This window comes from Oxyura jamaicensis, chromosome 1 (genome assembly GCF_011077185.1).
Source record: "Oxyura jamaicensis isolate SHBP4307 breed ruddy duck chromosome 1, BPBGC_Ojam_1.0, whole genome shotgun sequence".
Taxonomy (NCBI): Eukaryota; Metazoa; Chordata; class Aves; order Anseriformes; family Anatidae; genus Oxyura; species Oxyura jamaicensis.
The window spans coordinates 188,017,897-188,034,051 of NC_048893.1; the positions used below are offsets into that span (position 1 = coordinate 188,017,897).

Sequence of the window (16,155 nt, forward strand, 5' to 3'; positions counted from 1 at the left end):
AGTTAGGCATAGGGGAAAAAAACTGACTCGAAAAAATAAAAATCAACTTGAATGAAAATCTGCTCTTCCATCGGAACTTCAATCTAGATTTACTACTAAGATATCTATAGAAATTGTAAATTGCCAGATTAGAAAGTAATATAGATTTTTGCAAGGAAAAAATATAACAGATGATTAAAAAAAGTAACATCAACAGTTTCATAACAATTTATTGCTACCGAGTAGCATTAACACACACACACAAAAAATCACCTCACATGTAATAACTATATATAAATATAAAATACAGCAATTTTTCTATGCTATACTTACTGCTTCCACAGAGTTACATTCACGCCTTGTTTCTAAATATCGTAGTGCTCTTTTCTCTTCTTCCTTGAGTTTAGCATCTGCCTGTGCCAAAGTAGAACAGCAATCATTTTAAGCACTAACATTTCCAGAACAAATTTACAACAGAATTTTTACTTACATATTTCATATAATTCTGTACACCGTTTTGTTGCAAATAAGAAGGAGCCTGTGTTCTATAAAATCTCTCTGTTGAATCCAAATATGCCTTTTCAAAGTTATCCCGATAAATCTGAAGTTTATCTTCAGGATTAGAACAAAGGTTAACTGCAAAGAGAAAGTCCAAACTTAATTCTTGGAAATTTACCTGGCCAATAATAATCAAATCTCTCATTAAAGTAAGTTTTGTATTTCAAGAAGCCATTGAACAATTTGAAATATCCTGCAAACACATATTGAATCCAAGGTAACCAGCTGCTCAGCCTTTATTCCAAGAAGATTTAGATTACCTGTAGAGAACTAGAAAATAGTGTATACTTATATCCATCATTTCAGACATTCTAAGATTGTAACCAGAAAAATACACATACAGTTGCAAAGTTGAAAAGTTAAAAAAAATAAAACAACAAAGCTCAGCATAATGCCCAATGAAGCAAAAACTTCTCTACCTCATTGAGCAAGCAGCTTTTCTTAGACAATGTTCTTAAGAGTCTCCATGTCTTTGTTTTAGACATTTTTTTCTGTATTGGATTTTTTTTTCCTATTTCAGGAAAATTACAAGTGGGAACAGTTAGCGGGGTTACTTCTAACCAGCAGCATTTTGCACCTTGAGCAAAAAAGTTTCCACATTCCTCTCAACTGTTATGGAAATAAATAAATCAATAAAATAAAAACAAGCCCTTAAATGGAAGAAGCTTAAAAACATTTAGAATTTAGAACACCTTTACATTTAAAATTCTAAATATTTAGAATATCCATAAAGTCATCTGGGAGAGTATTAGTCACATGTTTACTTCAACAGGCTGCAGAACTCTGAAAAAAATGCAGACAATGGTGAAATGTCATAGAAGCTTCCAATATACCGATCTACATTTTGCAAACAAGTCTTAGATGCAGCCTGCTTAGTACTTCTTTTTCAAACTGTCAGAAAAATCACAAATGGTATGGAAAATAGCACAGACGTGAGGTTATTTCTGTAAACTTAAAAGATCAAAATGTTTGCTCCTTGAAAATACCAATTTTGCAGAAACCAATGCATAGCACAGTCACTTAGAAGTTATAGATATTTTGAACAGAATTTAGTTGGTATCACATAACAACAACATCATCCGTTCAAAATGATGAAATAATCATTCCAAAATTACCAACAGATCTGTCAACTTCTATGATGAAAACTCATTTCCTTAGGTAAGGAGGCAAGAGAGATGAGCTTGTGCGAGACATACCATATGATTCTCGAACTCCAATTACAAGTTGAGAGTCAAAAGCTTCTCCTAGTCTTTCAGCATGAACTAGCTTCATTGCACTGTCCTGAAGTCTATTTTTTATATTTGAAAATATGGATTCATTCCACGTATCTAGCATGAGCTGCATGTCAGGAAGAAAAAAAAATCCTATCAGAAAGGTATACACAAACTTAGGTTTCTACAAAAGAAATACAAGATAGCAGAAACAGAAATCAAAAAAATTATAACGTAGCTTGCAGGTTATATACCTATTTTAGGACGTGCTCTTGGCTTGTTATAGAGGTAATATGCTGTTATATTTTAAGCTTACTTTATGAAATGGGACAACTGGGGAAGCAAAGATCATTTGATTCAGGTATTACTTCCACTTTCCTGTACTGTTTCTGTATTCCTTCTACAGTTCTCATTAATTAGCCAAGTACGATTTCCAGCAACAGAATGTGTCAGGAGTTGCAGTACCAGGGGGTACTTTTGAGACAAACAGTTCATCATTTGGCAGGCTCAGTCTTAAGCAAAAACTCAAATAACACAACAGCTACATAAAGAAAAAACATTTTTTGGATTTCATTTCTTGAACACTGAAGTTCAATATGCAAAGCAAAGCGTAGTCATCCAGTATCACAACGTACCTTCAAACATGGCAGTAACTACCATGAATGCACCCTAAGCACACCAGTTATCAGTCTGTACTGGCATGGAAAGCAGCTAGAATTCTAAAATTTACCAGTTCAAACTTTGACTCATGACTGTGAACACACTTACAAAAAACAAGCTTAGGAAATGGCAAAGTTAATGGTAAGACCGCGTAGTCTTTCATTCTTGCTTTGTACTTTGTAGATTTTAACACAGCAAGCACCTGATAAAAGCCAGATATCCTTTCGAGAGTTCATTTTACCTTTCTTTATTCTGAGTTTCTCAACAGCTGTTTGTCAATTTCAGCTAAATTTTCCTTTCTAATGTTAAAGTCGTATGTATTGGAAGGAAATTGTTCAAAACCTTGCAATGTTTTTTAAAGCAAACGCTTATTTGATTATTCTTCCTCAATTACTTTTTGATAATTTTAACATTATCAATATGCACATTATGGTTGCACTGTACAATTACAGAATGGGTTTACGAGAGCTGAAATGAGTAACAAATGGAGAAGAAAACAGAGGGAATGTCAACCAACCTCAGATACACATCACAGCTTTGTCATCGTCAAACTGCTTTTAGATATTATAGACAGAGAATAATTTAATGCAGATATTTGATGAAAATATCTGATGAAAATAAACAGATCATTTTGGGTGATTATATGAAGAGCTTCCCAAGCAGAGGAAAAGTTTTCAGAGTAGGTAAGTTTATAACTGCCTCTCCACTAAGATTGAAGTTATAATATTTTTTAAGAAAATAAAAACCAAACAACCACCCAAATAAACAAAACAAAACATGAAACTGTTAATAGCCAAAACAAAACTAGAGAAAGAAACCGAAATTGCCATGCAGAGGAAAAACAAACGAACAAACAAAAAAAAAACAAGTTGCAGGTTGTTCTGACCCTCCACATTGAAGCAAAATGATACATTGTATTATATGGTTGGTGCAATTTCACCTTTAGATGCACAGTATCTTTGGTACTATTACTATAGGGAGAACAAAACTCTTTAGTACCTCTCACTTACCTTTCGAACAATACTGTCTTCTACATTTGACTTCTTGTTGCTGCCCTGCTTGCCCATTAAAGTAATCTCTAATTGACAAAATGGCTTGGGCAAAATATCACACTGGGTGAAGAACTTGCGCCACTCCACTATATATGCTTTTAGTAAAGCTGTATCATCTTGATGGCTCAGCACTCTCTGGAGGAGGGGGAAGAAGAGGAGGTAGTTTATAAACAAATTTCTGCATGAAAAACAGATTAACTTTGCTTATAATGGAAATATTTTCCCATATAAAATACAAATTTACAGATGTATCAAAATAAGAATGTCTACATATTTAAGTGCCATTTAGTTTAGAGCAGTGGTCATCAACCTGTGGCATGCAAACCTTTCCTAAATGGAAGGAAAAGTACCAACAAAGAAGTTGTTAACATGTTTCCATCTGAATATTTTTTTTTAAAGCCATTTGCAAGTCAAGAAGCTTAAAAACGTTGGTGTTAGAGGCTTGCACTGGTACAATTATACCTACAAAAAAAGTGCAAGCCTGTAAGGATAGTTACATTACATACAGTGAGAAAGTTTAATTTTATGCATCTACTTACCTTTGATTAGGCCCAGATAGGTAGTTAACATGTATATTTTAGCAGTGCTTGGGAACTACAACCACTATCATAATGCCTAAAAAGATGCCCCTAAACCAGCAGCCAACACAGATCACATTGAAGGCCCCTGTTCAGCATAGCATTTACGCACGTATGCATGATGGAACTTAAGAGTAAATAAAAATCAACAAGTATATGCCTGCTTATATAAAGGCCTGAGATGCAAGAACTGTATCTTCCTTTGAAGGAAGTCATAGCATTGTAAATCTCTTAACTAGAGAAAGATTTTAAAGATTCATTTTCTCCTTTACAAATCTTTGTCATGGAATTTTATTTATTTGTTTTTTGAATCTCACAAGAGATCACTTTCAAATCCCTTATTACATGGAATATCTTTTACCATACATTTAAAAAAAAAATAATTTCCTTTTGAATCTATTGATGACTATTTGCAGAGAGTCCATGAAACCTGACAGCAAATCTTGCTGAGCCAATAGAACAGATGTTTCTAATACGCCGTACACATGACATTTTAAAACCATTAATGAATGTCAGCAAAGCACTGAAGTTAGACAAAAAGTACTTCCCAGGCAGTAATTTCTTATAGAAAACTTTGCCTCGAGAAATTTTCAACAGGAAGAATACTCCATAAGTACCGTTGGGTAAACAAAAATAATGCTTAAAAGAAGAAAGTCATTGCTTACCCCAGTTTCAAGAACTGTGAGAAAACAATGAGACAAAGCAAATGCTCAAGGCTGTCTTCTGTTTGTCAATAGAAGTTCACGGGGTAATTACAATCTCTAGAATATCAACATTGCAAACAAAAAAGCAATGCATTTCAATCCAAAGAAAGTCAGAACTGTTTGGTTATTTTTTCTAATAATATGAATACAAGTTATGAAACGTTAATAACTTACTGCTTGTGCTTGTTTAATAAAATCAAGGATGTCTTCCTTCAGAGCCTGATGGATTTTTGCTGGACCTTTGTCATCCCACAAGCAAACGGCATGTACATCTCTAGAAAACAATTTATTCATCTTTTAGTAGCAGCTACTCAAAGTTTAATTCAGTAATGTATGAGGCTGAAACAGCTGTAATTTAAGTACTTCTAGGAAAACAATACATACTTTAGTTATCACTGTCCAACAATGTGTAGATCACAACGACACATGCAAGAAAATACGTTTGGAGAAGGGACCGAAACTTTAAGGAAGTATAGGAAGCAGTAACAGCAACCTATCTAGGAAAACATTACAGTCAAGAAGGAGATTTAAAGAACATGCACAAGCCAAATTTGTCTTCACCACCTATTCCATAATCCTTACTGCATTAAGGACAGTTTTTTAAAGCTTTTCTTTGACACTGTGGGAAATCACTTGACAACAGAAGTACTCAGCCTGTGTTACTCCAAAATACTCTAAGACGTAGCCTTCACTCAAACTTTCACAACCCAAGCACTACAACATCCTGCTACAAAGGAAACCACCCTTCCAGGTAAGAAACCTGAGGTCCAGGCATCAGGTAACTTTAAAAGTTTTAAATAGTTTAATAATATCACTTAAACATTTCACAATGGTGGGAGCATTTTGAAGTGCTGCAGTACTGCAGAAAAGCTGCCAAATAGCAACACAAAGCAAAATTATATTAATGAGTTTTAATCGATATTCAAATAAATTTCTGAGTTTCTCAGGTGACAGTCCAGCAAGTGTAACTCAATTCCTATTTCCTTTCCATGTTAAAGACTACATAAAGCAAGTCACACTCCTAAATGTAACATCATATTTAGTGTAGCCTACTAGGGTTGTTTGTTTATTTTTGGCTCCTCACTTTCCCCTGTTTTTTCTTCCTCCTTTTAATAATAAGGCCAAGTCTTTGCAGGAAAGCAACTACAGTATCTACAGGTATGGCTTTGTTCCTATTAATTCAATACAGTTATTTCAGTACAAAGGCAACCTTTTTAGTTCAACTGAAAAGACAAAACCTGCAAGGTAAAAACTTCCTTTTACACAGAACAAAGGTGTTGGCCAAGGATTTACAGAGGTCTAGCTAAGTTATGAGGCTTATGTAAGTTTCACGAGCAGAAAAGATGTTACTGTAATCAGAATGCCACCATTTCCTGACAGAAGTTAAAAAGAAACACAGGAAGATAATACACAAAGAGCGGGTAGAAGACACCTACAGCTTTCAAATTTTTATTAAAAAGTTTAACAAAAAGCGCTGTCCAAAAACAGAAACTTAGGAGAGTGGGATACTTTCCCTTGATATACTTAATTTAAAGGTACTTAAGTTCAGTTCAACAATTCAGCTATGAGCAAAATAATATTTGGAAAATTTCAATACCAATGCAGAATTATTGAACTAGTTATTTAAAAAAATGAAAGCGATGACTCAGGACTGAATTTGTAACTTAACTACACCACATTTCTGGCAACTACTACGGCAGTGATATCATAAGATATTAAGATTCATTACATGATAAACTACCTTTCTGTTTGGTTGGCAGAAAAGTGTGACAGGTGCAATCAGATGGCTCTAAAGAGAATTACTGCCCTGTGATTCAAAAAGAGCAACAAGACTGCATTTCAAATTAAACTTCTGTGAGTGATTTTAAAAGGCAGAGGAAGAAACTGCAGATTTAAGCTGCAACTGTATTTGAGGGAAAATAAGTCCACATTGAGACAAAGATGATTTTAGGTAAACTTTTGGTATGTATGTTGTAACTCACTTGCATATTACGTTGACAAAGGTGACATAACATATTTTAAGGAAAAAAAAATCAGCACCTAACAGGAAGTAACTTCAGGCTTTTTGGAAGGAAGAAAATGACTGTTTTTATCCTGAAAGGGGGATCTCTACCTCTTAAGTTTTTAGAAGGTACAAAAATGCAAACAATGTCTGAAAAGTGTTATATGTATTACTCTTAAGGTAAGCAATTATTCAGCTTAAACCAGTTAATCTGCATTACCCTTTTACTTCAGTAGCATTCTTAAGTTACTTGAGAAGAAAACCATTTAAATCAGAGAAATTTAACATTCAAGGTGCATTTAAATGAAATTACTGCCGAACTAGTAATCATCAGTGTGTCTCTAACAAAAGCTTTGTGGGCAGGTAGAAAACTTGTTTACTATGATCAGATGAAGTCAAAGCTCTGCTGTTGTTTCTCCACTTTATTTGCAAAGATCTGAATCCCAGTAAAACACTACTTTTGCAAATTTACTGTGAAGTAGGCACACTTGGTGAAACCTAACAGACTAGCAGGATAAGCAGTACCATAACAGTATTCTTATTACACAGGAGAACACAAGATGCCAAAAAATTACTTACGAAAACAGATCAAACCATTGCTGTTTTGTGACAGACTCCTGACGAAGAAGTTTCAGAACGATAGGGCGCATGAAATCCCATTTGTCTTCAAATTGAAGTGAACCTTTATTCTAAAAGGAACAAAAAAAATGTATTGTTAGTAAAATAGCTTATTATTTAGAGTGATCTTTAATGATTGCAGTTTCTGTGGATAACATAACACCTTCTTCTCAGAGGTGTCTAGTATTACCCGGCATTTCAGCAACAATACCATAGCCAAATCAAGCTTTTCACAAAAGGCATTATTCTAAAAAGTGACAAAGCTATTACTTGTTTCTTAGAGAATCGGCTAGCCAACTTCTTCCTTTATTCACTGCATTAGTACAGCGCAACAGGTTCCAGCAAATGTTCTCCACCTGTTAATGGAGTTATACACAGACAACACGAATGATGCTCCATCAACTGAACTACTCCAGCCAAGATACACACAGCAAAAGACAGGAGGCAGGGCTGCAAACCTCTTCTGAATAAGTTACCATGACCAAGATGGCAGCTAGGAACCAGGTGTAACACCTGTGGATGCTGCCATGTACCTTTAGCTCCACGTATGCTTGACGTGAGCAGCGAGGAGAAGGAAGCAGAGCAACACAGGGGCTGTTGTATAACAGACTCCATTTCTGTGGGCTAACTGGCCATCAGCAACTTGACAACCAAGGTTACAGTTTGTGCAGTTAAGAAGAATTCACACTATTCCAAAAAATCTAATCCAAGGTGATTTTTTTCAAACTCACTGTACAAATGAAGAGGAAAGTTAAAGAAATCAAGTGCTCCCATATTTTTCTGATTAGGCTGACTTCCATTATTAAACAAAACAAAACCAAACCACTTTGAGAGAAAAATGACTTTTACTGTTGTAATCCTATTTGCTTACAGCTCCACATTTTAAAAAGAAAAATCTGCAATTAAAGAAACAGTTGAATGGAAGTTGTGGCAGAACGACTATTGGTTATCTCCAGCATTATGTTCCAATACACTGTTTACTTTTGAACAGATCATTGTCTTGGCTAGTAATGCAAATTTGACACAATTCACTTCAAATACCGCAAATAAACAGTCTAACTACTTGAAATTCTGACAAGTGCACTGTTGCGCCACTAGCATCTCTTCAGATAAATAAGCACGAGCAGCATGCCATGTTCTCTAAACCACCTTCTTCTGATTAATTTGTACATGGAAACTTACAAATACATTTGTTATTTAATATTCAGAATAAGCACAGTTTGGAACCTGTATCCCCTGCTGCTCTTACGCCTCAGCTTTAAGTTATAAGGATGCAACAGGCATCGCAGGAACTATTTTTATAGCAACAGCACCAGGAGACCCCACAGCATTATCAAATCATTGTGGGAGGCACTGAATATGGGTCTCACGGAAGCAGCCCCTGTCCAAGGAAGTTCCGAATGTTTTTATCATGTAAGAAAATATTTTAAATTGTTTGTCAAATTCAGAGAAAGGAAGTTTTGCTTGTTATCTTCCCCTGTAAAAATAATAATAATAATAACTTGAATGCCACATCTTTGAAAATCCTCAAATACATTCTTCCCCCAAATAGGCCTGGCTTTACAATTACTTCCCAAACTTTGATGACTTTCTCACATCTTTTCTATTCCTGTGAAAATGATTAGCCTCTATTTGCAGACATTTCTGTTCCCAGTCCCTCTTTGCAGGATAATGAACTTGAAAGAGTAGCTGCTGAAGAGTTAGAAGTCCCAGCAAAGGCATTATAAGGTAAGTAAAACCAACGTCCTTAAAAGTTTTCCTTTGGAGTGAAACTTCAGAGTAGATCCCCTAAGTTTTCTGGTAAAGGCAAGAAGCCTGTTCTGCAATTCAGCCCTTTGCTGAATGCAGCTGAAGATTAAAAAATAAATAAATTAATTAAAATGAATGCTCTATCTTTGTGACTAAGCCTTGTTTCATTGTAAAACACAGAGGAAGTAAAACAGTATTTGCAAGCACTACTGTTTATGCAATTGACATTGTGATTTCCCGGTACATGCTAAGAAGCACACAAACTCCACTTCAGTTGTAAAAACCACACACCCAGTTGCAACAAACACGCACCTAATTAAAAAGAACTCCCTAAATAAAGCTTGGCAGAAAACACCACGAAGGAAGTTTAGAACTTTGTTTCCTATACATAAGAGTAAGACTTTTTTTTACACTTCCTCCTCTATTCCTAAACTAAGCAGATGACGGAATGCGATTATTGGGATTAAAAATCCCACTCAGCTAAACTACTCCTTAACCTCAATTCAACATTTCACAGATAGATTCACGCTTTTGTGACTGCTCATCTTATGCTCTTGTACTGAAGTTACAAGAAGAAAGGGCGCACAACACAGCCTACTGGGCATCGGTCACATTCAATAACCCTACCCCAGCAGTGCATGAGCATACAGACTCAAAATTCAAAAACAACTTTACAGTAGAAGAGGCCAAACAATGGTAATTCTTCGTTGTTGCCGAAGTCATATAGCCACCAGTGACCCAGACAACATGAAGGACCCGTTCCCCGATCCTCCAGCACCTGCGCACCCCGGTGACTTCTGACCGGTATTTCCTGGAGAATTTTTCTTTTCTCAGCTCATTTCCTCAAAGCGCAGTTAGAAGGGAAGGTAAGCAGGAAGGTAAGTCACACCTTCGACTAGAGTTACTGCACTTACCACGTCTCCTCTGACAACGTGGATTAGGATTGATGGCCATACCCTGGCTAAGTAACCATCCTAGGAGTTTAAAATTTAACACTTTGGAAAATAACTCTGCTTATGAAATGCTCTGTTTCAAAAGTCACTTTACTAAATGTGCTCAGAGATTTAAAGTTCCATTTTAACACTAAACTTCACTTAAAATGCATTCAGCTTGCCTATTATATTGAAATATATGCTAGAGCTTTCCTTTCTTCTATGAACAAACACCTAAACACACTATTTTACACTATCACGTAGAAAACCTCCCAGACTACATTGGTGGATATTATGTAGAAGTGGTAAATCAATGCAATCTGAATTGTTCCACTAACAGTTCTCCTGATTTGGGTACTACCACATAACATGAAATTCTTCTCCATAACTACAAGCAAGTTTCAGAGCAGCACAGCAGAAGCAGGCACAGAATATGATAAAAAAAAAAAAGCCTCAATAAATGTGGAATTCAACAGGAACGAGAATAGAAATCAGAGGACCAAGACTCTGCTACCAGGCCTCCCTGCTGTTGCCCCTCCGTACTTTGAAGTGTTCACTTGGCCATTCAGCAGCACTCTTTACTGTGTACTCTCAACAATTTAGGTGCACATAACTGCAGTCCCAATCTGTCAGATGCTTGAAACAACACTGTGAAAAAGCAACAGCCTCTATTATAAAGCACATTTCAATAACATCTTTGCTTTTACTACTGAACTGTTTTCAGACGATGTGTGTATTAAGGCTAGTTCACAGAGGTATGAATAGGAAATACAAGCTCCTAGACTGCAATAAGCGTGAAGATTCACAATCTGATTGATATCTCCCCCTAGAAGCTCTAAAAATCAGTATAATGGTAGTAGTGAAGTTGCTACACAAAGCAGAAAGTAGCCACAGGGAAAGTTCTGCTATGCAGCTAACTGATGTGCAACATTCATGAGCTTCTTAAAGCTGCTCTCATTAGAAATAAGCTGGAAGAAACAGATGCACTTAAAATACAGATCTGGAAACATTTCCTTTAAGCTGAAGAATTAAAAAATTTCAGATGTTGCCAGTTATAAGTGACAGAGGCATAAGATCCAAAAATACAGTTGAAACAAATGGAAGGGTAAATCATGGTTCTTGTTTCACTTACATCCACTGAGTATCTGCTACTTCCCTTGTTATTTCCCTCCTAATACCAGGCTCAAACTGCAATTCATCCTGCATGCCTGGAGTCTTGCACTTTCTGCCACCTCCAGCAGCTCCAGTAAGCTCTACAGAAGTGTTAAGACCTGCTAGCATGGATACACCTTCAGGTTTTCTTTGTGCTATGATAAACTGAGCTGCTTTCTTTTCCAGGAGCTGCAGAAAATCTCTCGTACCTTCATGTCAGGAGAGAACTGGCTTAGAATATCTTGCCACCAACACAGTAAACAGGTTACAAATCCAGCACATTCCCTGAAACAAAGTACCACATTTTGAAAGTACCAGCCTCACACCTAGTTTAAGAAAAAAGACTGCTATGGTACTCATCAAGTAATGGCTCCTGCAAAAAAAAAAAGCAAAAACAAAAACAAACAAAAAAACTCAACACTGCTACAGGTTGGGTATAAACTAGTTTACCACACAATGTCTAGCTCTTACTGAGCGCTTTGCTAGTTTGGTCATGTTACAATTCCGTGTCACATCAGAATTCAAGGTATGATTGGTCACTCTAATTCCACATTTAAAGAAGGCTCTTTCAGAATATGCTTCTCACTAAACAACTGTTTACATTGCACAGTTATGAAAACTGGATTAGTGAAGTTTTAATGATGCCCTTTAAAGTGACGAGAGGCAGTCACATTTTGATTTTGCTAGGATCCATCAGTAGAGTAAGAAACAAGTATTTCACTTCATTTTCTTAGCTATGTAGAAGGTCAAGAGACAATGAGGGAAAACCAGAGAAAAATCTTTGTTCCTGTTTATCCTAGCAAAAACAAGACCCACTTAAACCTGACTTGGATTTGATTACGTGGGCTTTTTGGGAAAAAAAATACAGAAAACAAAATACAGATTTTAACACCTTTCCTTTCTTACTCAAGGATTTTTACTGTACAGGGGACATTGCTTTCTTTGCCCTGAGCACAAAAGCAGAAGTACATCTCCAAACCTCAATCAGTACAAGGCCAATCGACAATAACCTGGGACCGACAGCTTGCTTCTCTGAGAGCACTCCAAGCATCAGAACTGGGGAACAGAAGACCTTATCTAGTTCCAATTCTCTTACTGGTTTAGTGTGTCATTATAAACAAAGTCAAATCACTGAACAGTATTCCCTTTTGTAACACAGGACTCAGAGAGTATTGTCTTTAGGAAACTAACCAAGATACATTGCTTAAAAAAAACCCACGATGCCAAAAAGGCCTGCTCTAAATACCTATGTAGCATTTTTTCCTGAAACACACTGTGGATACATACATCTTTTTGTCAATTAAAATGCTCATAGTTTAAAAGCCAATTGCAAAGACATCACTAAGCCAACGAAGAGGCTTCAGACCAGAAAGAGCCATCTCACAAAATCAAGGCCTTTGACTATTTTCACTTACTGTACACCTATTTTTCTTTCAAAACAGCTTAAGTGGAATGCTGACAAATCTCACAGGCCTTTTTCTTGTGTCTGCTATGGACTATATAACCAAGTTTCGTCAAAGCACACAGCTGCCTTTCCAGAGATCCTTACATGCACTGCAAAGTGAAGGACTACAATAACTAGTAGACAAACTGAGTTTGTCCACTCTAAAATCATCCTCTTCCACAAAAATCACATTATGCCTTTGGGCGAAACATAAAGTTTTTCCTCCAGCAGTCCTGCATTCTTTAATTTCATGTTTTTATTTGAGCCTTATTCCTTTAAAATCTAGCTACCCACTTAGGCAAAAAGAAAGAAATTAATGATAATTCGTTTTAGGTACACTTAAATTTTGATAACATTATTATTAGTTTATATGTATTTTTTGATGGTTAAACCCTTTTATTTTGGATACCAGGCAGAAACAAGGCTATCCATTATTTCTCATTTTCTCACTGAGCATCTCAGAGCAGTACAACCAGCACTTTGAGGGCAAACCTAGACATCCAAAATAGGTCAGGTTGCTTAAATGCGAGCAGCACTTCTTCAGAACAGTATTTAAGTATCATACATAGTGCTGAACACATGTAATTTATATTTATGTATATTTTACGCTGCTAACTGATAAAAGTAGCCTCTTTGGGGCCTTCCACCCCAAGTAGCCTGACGTTCCCGAAGCGCTTGCTGGCGGCTCCAGGAGCAGTTGTTTGAGGTAGGCCCGCGCTCTGCTTGCTGGCACGGCCTCTGAGGCCACACACGCTCCTCTCCACACGCATGCCGCAAAGATCAGGACAGGCAGTCCCGGGCTCCGACACCGGCCTGTGACGGCGAAAACTTGTGTTAAAACTTGCTGCAGTTTGGGGTGACTGACATCTGTCATCAAACGCCGGGGAAGTGCTGGGAAACGTCTGACTCCAAAAGCCAAGCTGTTTAACGTAACCGGGAGGCCTCGAGGAGTTTTCCTTCGCGGAAAAACACGGTTAGAAAATAATAATAATAATAATAATAAAACAGCGGTGACAACCCAACCGAGGCCACCTGCTCCCCGCGGAGGCCTTTCCCAACTCTTTTGTTCAGCTCGCCCTCTGCACGCCCGGGCTCCCCGAAACGAACAAAGGGGCCGACCCCGCGCCCCGCCGGTGTCAGGAGACCCCAGCGGGGAAGGGCGAGCGGTGGCCACCGGCACGAGGCCACCGGCAGCGGCAGCAGGAGCCCACCGGCCCAGCGCCCTTCGCTCGAAGCCGGGGCCGCCGCCGCCGCCCCGTGGAGCTCCGAGCCCGGGGCCTGCCCCGGCCCCCCGCCCGCAGGCCCGGCCGGCGGGGCCCCCTCCCGCAGGGCCCAGCCGGGCCCCGCTCTCACCTTTAGGAGATTAGACGTCGCCATGATCCCTCCCCGGCCGGCGGCGGCTGCTGAAGCTGCTGCTCCTCTCCCCGGGCTCTGCTCGGCTCCCCGCCTCCCCGGCCGCTGCCGCTTTACATGGCCGCGGGCCGCCCGCCCGCCCGCCCGGCCCCGCGGCGGCGGCAGCAGGAGCAGCGGCTGCAGCTCCGGGCTCCCCTTCCCGGGGGAGATACCGGCAGCAGGCTCCGGGCGCTCGGCGGGACGACCGGCTGGCTCCTCGGCACGCAGCCGCCCCTCAGAGCCTCATGGCGGCGTCCGCCCAGGAGGCGCTCGGCAGCAGCCCCGGCTCCATGGAAGGGGCCGGCCCACATGATGCGGCGCCGCCGAGCCGGCCCCGCCGCCAAGCGCGGACGCCCGGGCGGCGAGCTCCGCCTGCAGCGCCCCCTGCCGTCCCGCCGCCCCCCGGATCGCCTCGGCGGCCACGGGAGGGCCTGGCCGGTGGGGCGGCCGGAGGCTGCTCCCCCGGAGAGGCTCGGAGCGAGGGGGGCGAGCTCCGGGGCGAGCACCGCCGGGCCCGCACCGCCCCGGCTCCCCGTGAGGGGAAGGGAAAGGCGGGCGGCCTGCCGGCCCCACGGCGGGGGACTCCCCGCGGGTACAGGCACGGCCCCGTGTTTTACAAAGCCGTGTCACTTCCCGACGTCCCAATCTCTCCCTAAGTGGCCACTTTTCTTCATAAACCCTTTAGACTCCACGCTTTTTCTGTTTAGTAAGAAATGTGTTGTTTTTAGGCACCTTTAGGATGGGATTTTTCAGTGTATAGCTATACAAAACACAGTTTTACTTTGATATTAAAACACATAGCCTTCATCTAAAACGTGTCTTGAAGAAAACATTTAGACTTTCAGCTTTTTATTTGACCTCAGAATTCCTGTCACCCTTGGCCCTGTCACCCGCATGCTGTGCGCTGTCCCCACAAGTGATTCTGCCTTTGCTCCCAGGCAAGGTACCGGAGTGGCAGAACTGTCGCTGTGCAAGGGCATGGCTTGTCTCACTGATCTCCACCTGGTTTGCTAAAGAAGTTGGAAAAAAGTGAGAGAGTGAGAGAGGAAACCATGGAAAGAGACAGACTTGACCTCTTCAGAGCTAACTGAAAGTTAGAGCATGTCATTGAGGGCATTGTCCAAACACCTCTCAAACGCTGACGGACACGAGGCATCAACCACCTCACAAGGAAGTCTGTACCAGTGTTTGAGCACCCTTATAGTAAATATTTTTTTCCTTATGTCCAGTCTGAACCTCCCCTGGCTCATTCCCACATGTCATGTCATCTGTTAGCAGGGAGCAGAGACCGGCTGCACCCCCCCCCCCCCCACTCCCAGGAAGCTGCAGAGAGCATTGAGGTCACCTCTCAGCCTCCTTTCCTCCAAACTAAACAAACCCAAGTGTCCTCAGCCTCTCCTCACAGAACATGCCTTCCAGACCTTTCACCAGCTTTGTTGCCTCCTCTGGATGCTTTCAAGGACCTTGACATCCTTTTTGTACTGTGGGGCCCAGAACTGCATGCAGTGTTCAATGTGAGGCCACACCAATGCTAAATATAGCGGAGGATCACTTCTTTTGACCAGCTGGGTAAGCTGCATGTAGTGCACCCCAAAATGCAGTTTTCCCTCTTGGCTGCCAGGGTACGCTGCTGGCTCATGTTGAACTTCATGCTGTTGAGGATTGCCCAATGCTCCAATGTATGTAGACCCCTCTGAAAGGCTTCTCATCCCTCCAAGGAGTCAGCAGCATCTCCCAGTTTAGTATCTTTAGACTTGCTGAGGATGCATTCCACTCCTGCATCCAGATCACTGATAAAAATGTTGAACAGGACTGACCTTAGAATTGAGCCCTGGGGAACAGTGCTAGTGACACCAGCCAGATGTAGCCCCGTTCACTGCAAGCTGAGAGGTGCAGTTGATACAAGAGAAGGGATGACATCTAAAGGGACCAGTAAAAGCTTGAGAAGTGGGCCCACTTGAACATGATGAGGTTCACCAAGTCCAAGTGCAAGGTGTTGCATCTGGGTTGGGGCAATCCCAGACAGGAGTACAGATGGGGTAGTGAACCTATATAGAACAGCCCTGCAGAGAAGGACTTGGGGGTTCTGGTGGATGAAAATCCATGAGCCAGCAGTGCGTGCTT

General features: G+C 40.3%; 1 protein-coding gene across 1 annotated transcript in view; it reads right to left on the reverse strand.

Moving 5' to 3' along the window:
* The window catches only part of CUL5 (cullin 5), a 32,878-nt gene extending 18,527 nt beyond the window's left edge, over positions 1 to 14,351 (reverse strand). Inside the window, exons 1-7 of the mRNA XM_035327230.1 lie at positions 13,993 to 14,351; positions 7,324 to 7,433; positions 4,917 to 5,016; positions 3,419 to 3,595; positions 1,734 to 1,875; positions 470 to 615; positions 313 to 393 (exon numbers count right to left, since the gene is read on the reverse strand). Of these exons, the coding sequence (XP_035183121.1) occupies positions 313 to 393; positions 470 to 615; positions 1,734 to 1,875; positions 3,419 to 3,595; positions 4,917 to 5,016; positions 7,324 to 7,433; positions 13,993 to 14,016 (780 nt within the window). The 5' untranslated portion in view covers positions 14,017 to 14,351. The remainder of the gene's footprint in view (positions 1 to 312; positions 394 to 469; positions 616 to 1,733; positions 1,876 to 3,418; positions 3,596 to 4,916; positions 5,017 to 7,323; positions 7,434 to 13,992) is intronic.
* Positions 14,352 to 16,155: the final 1,804 nt, after the last annotated feature.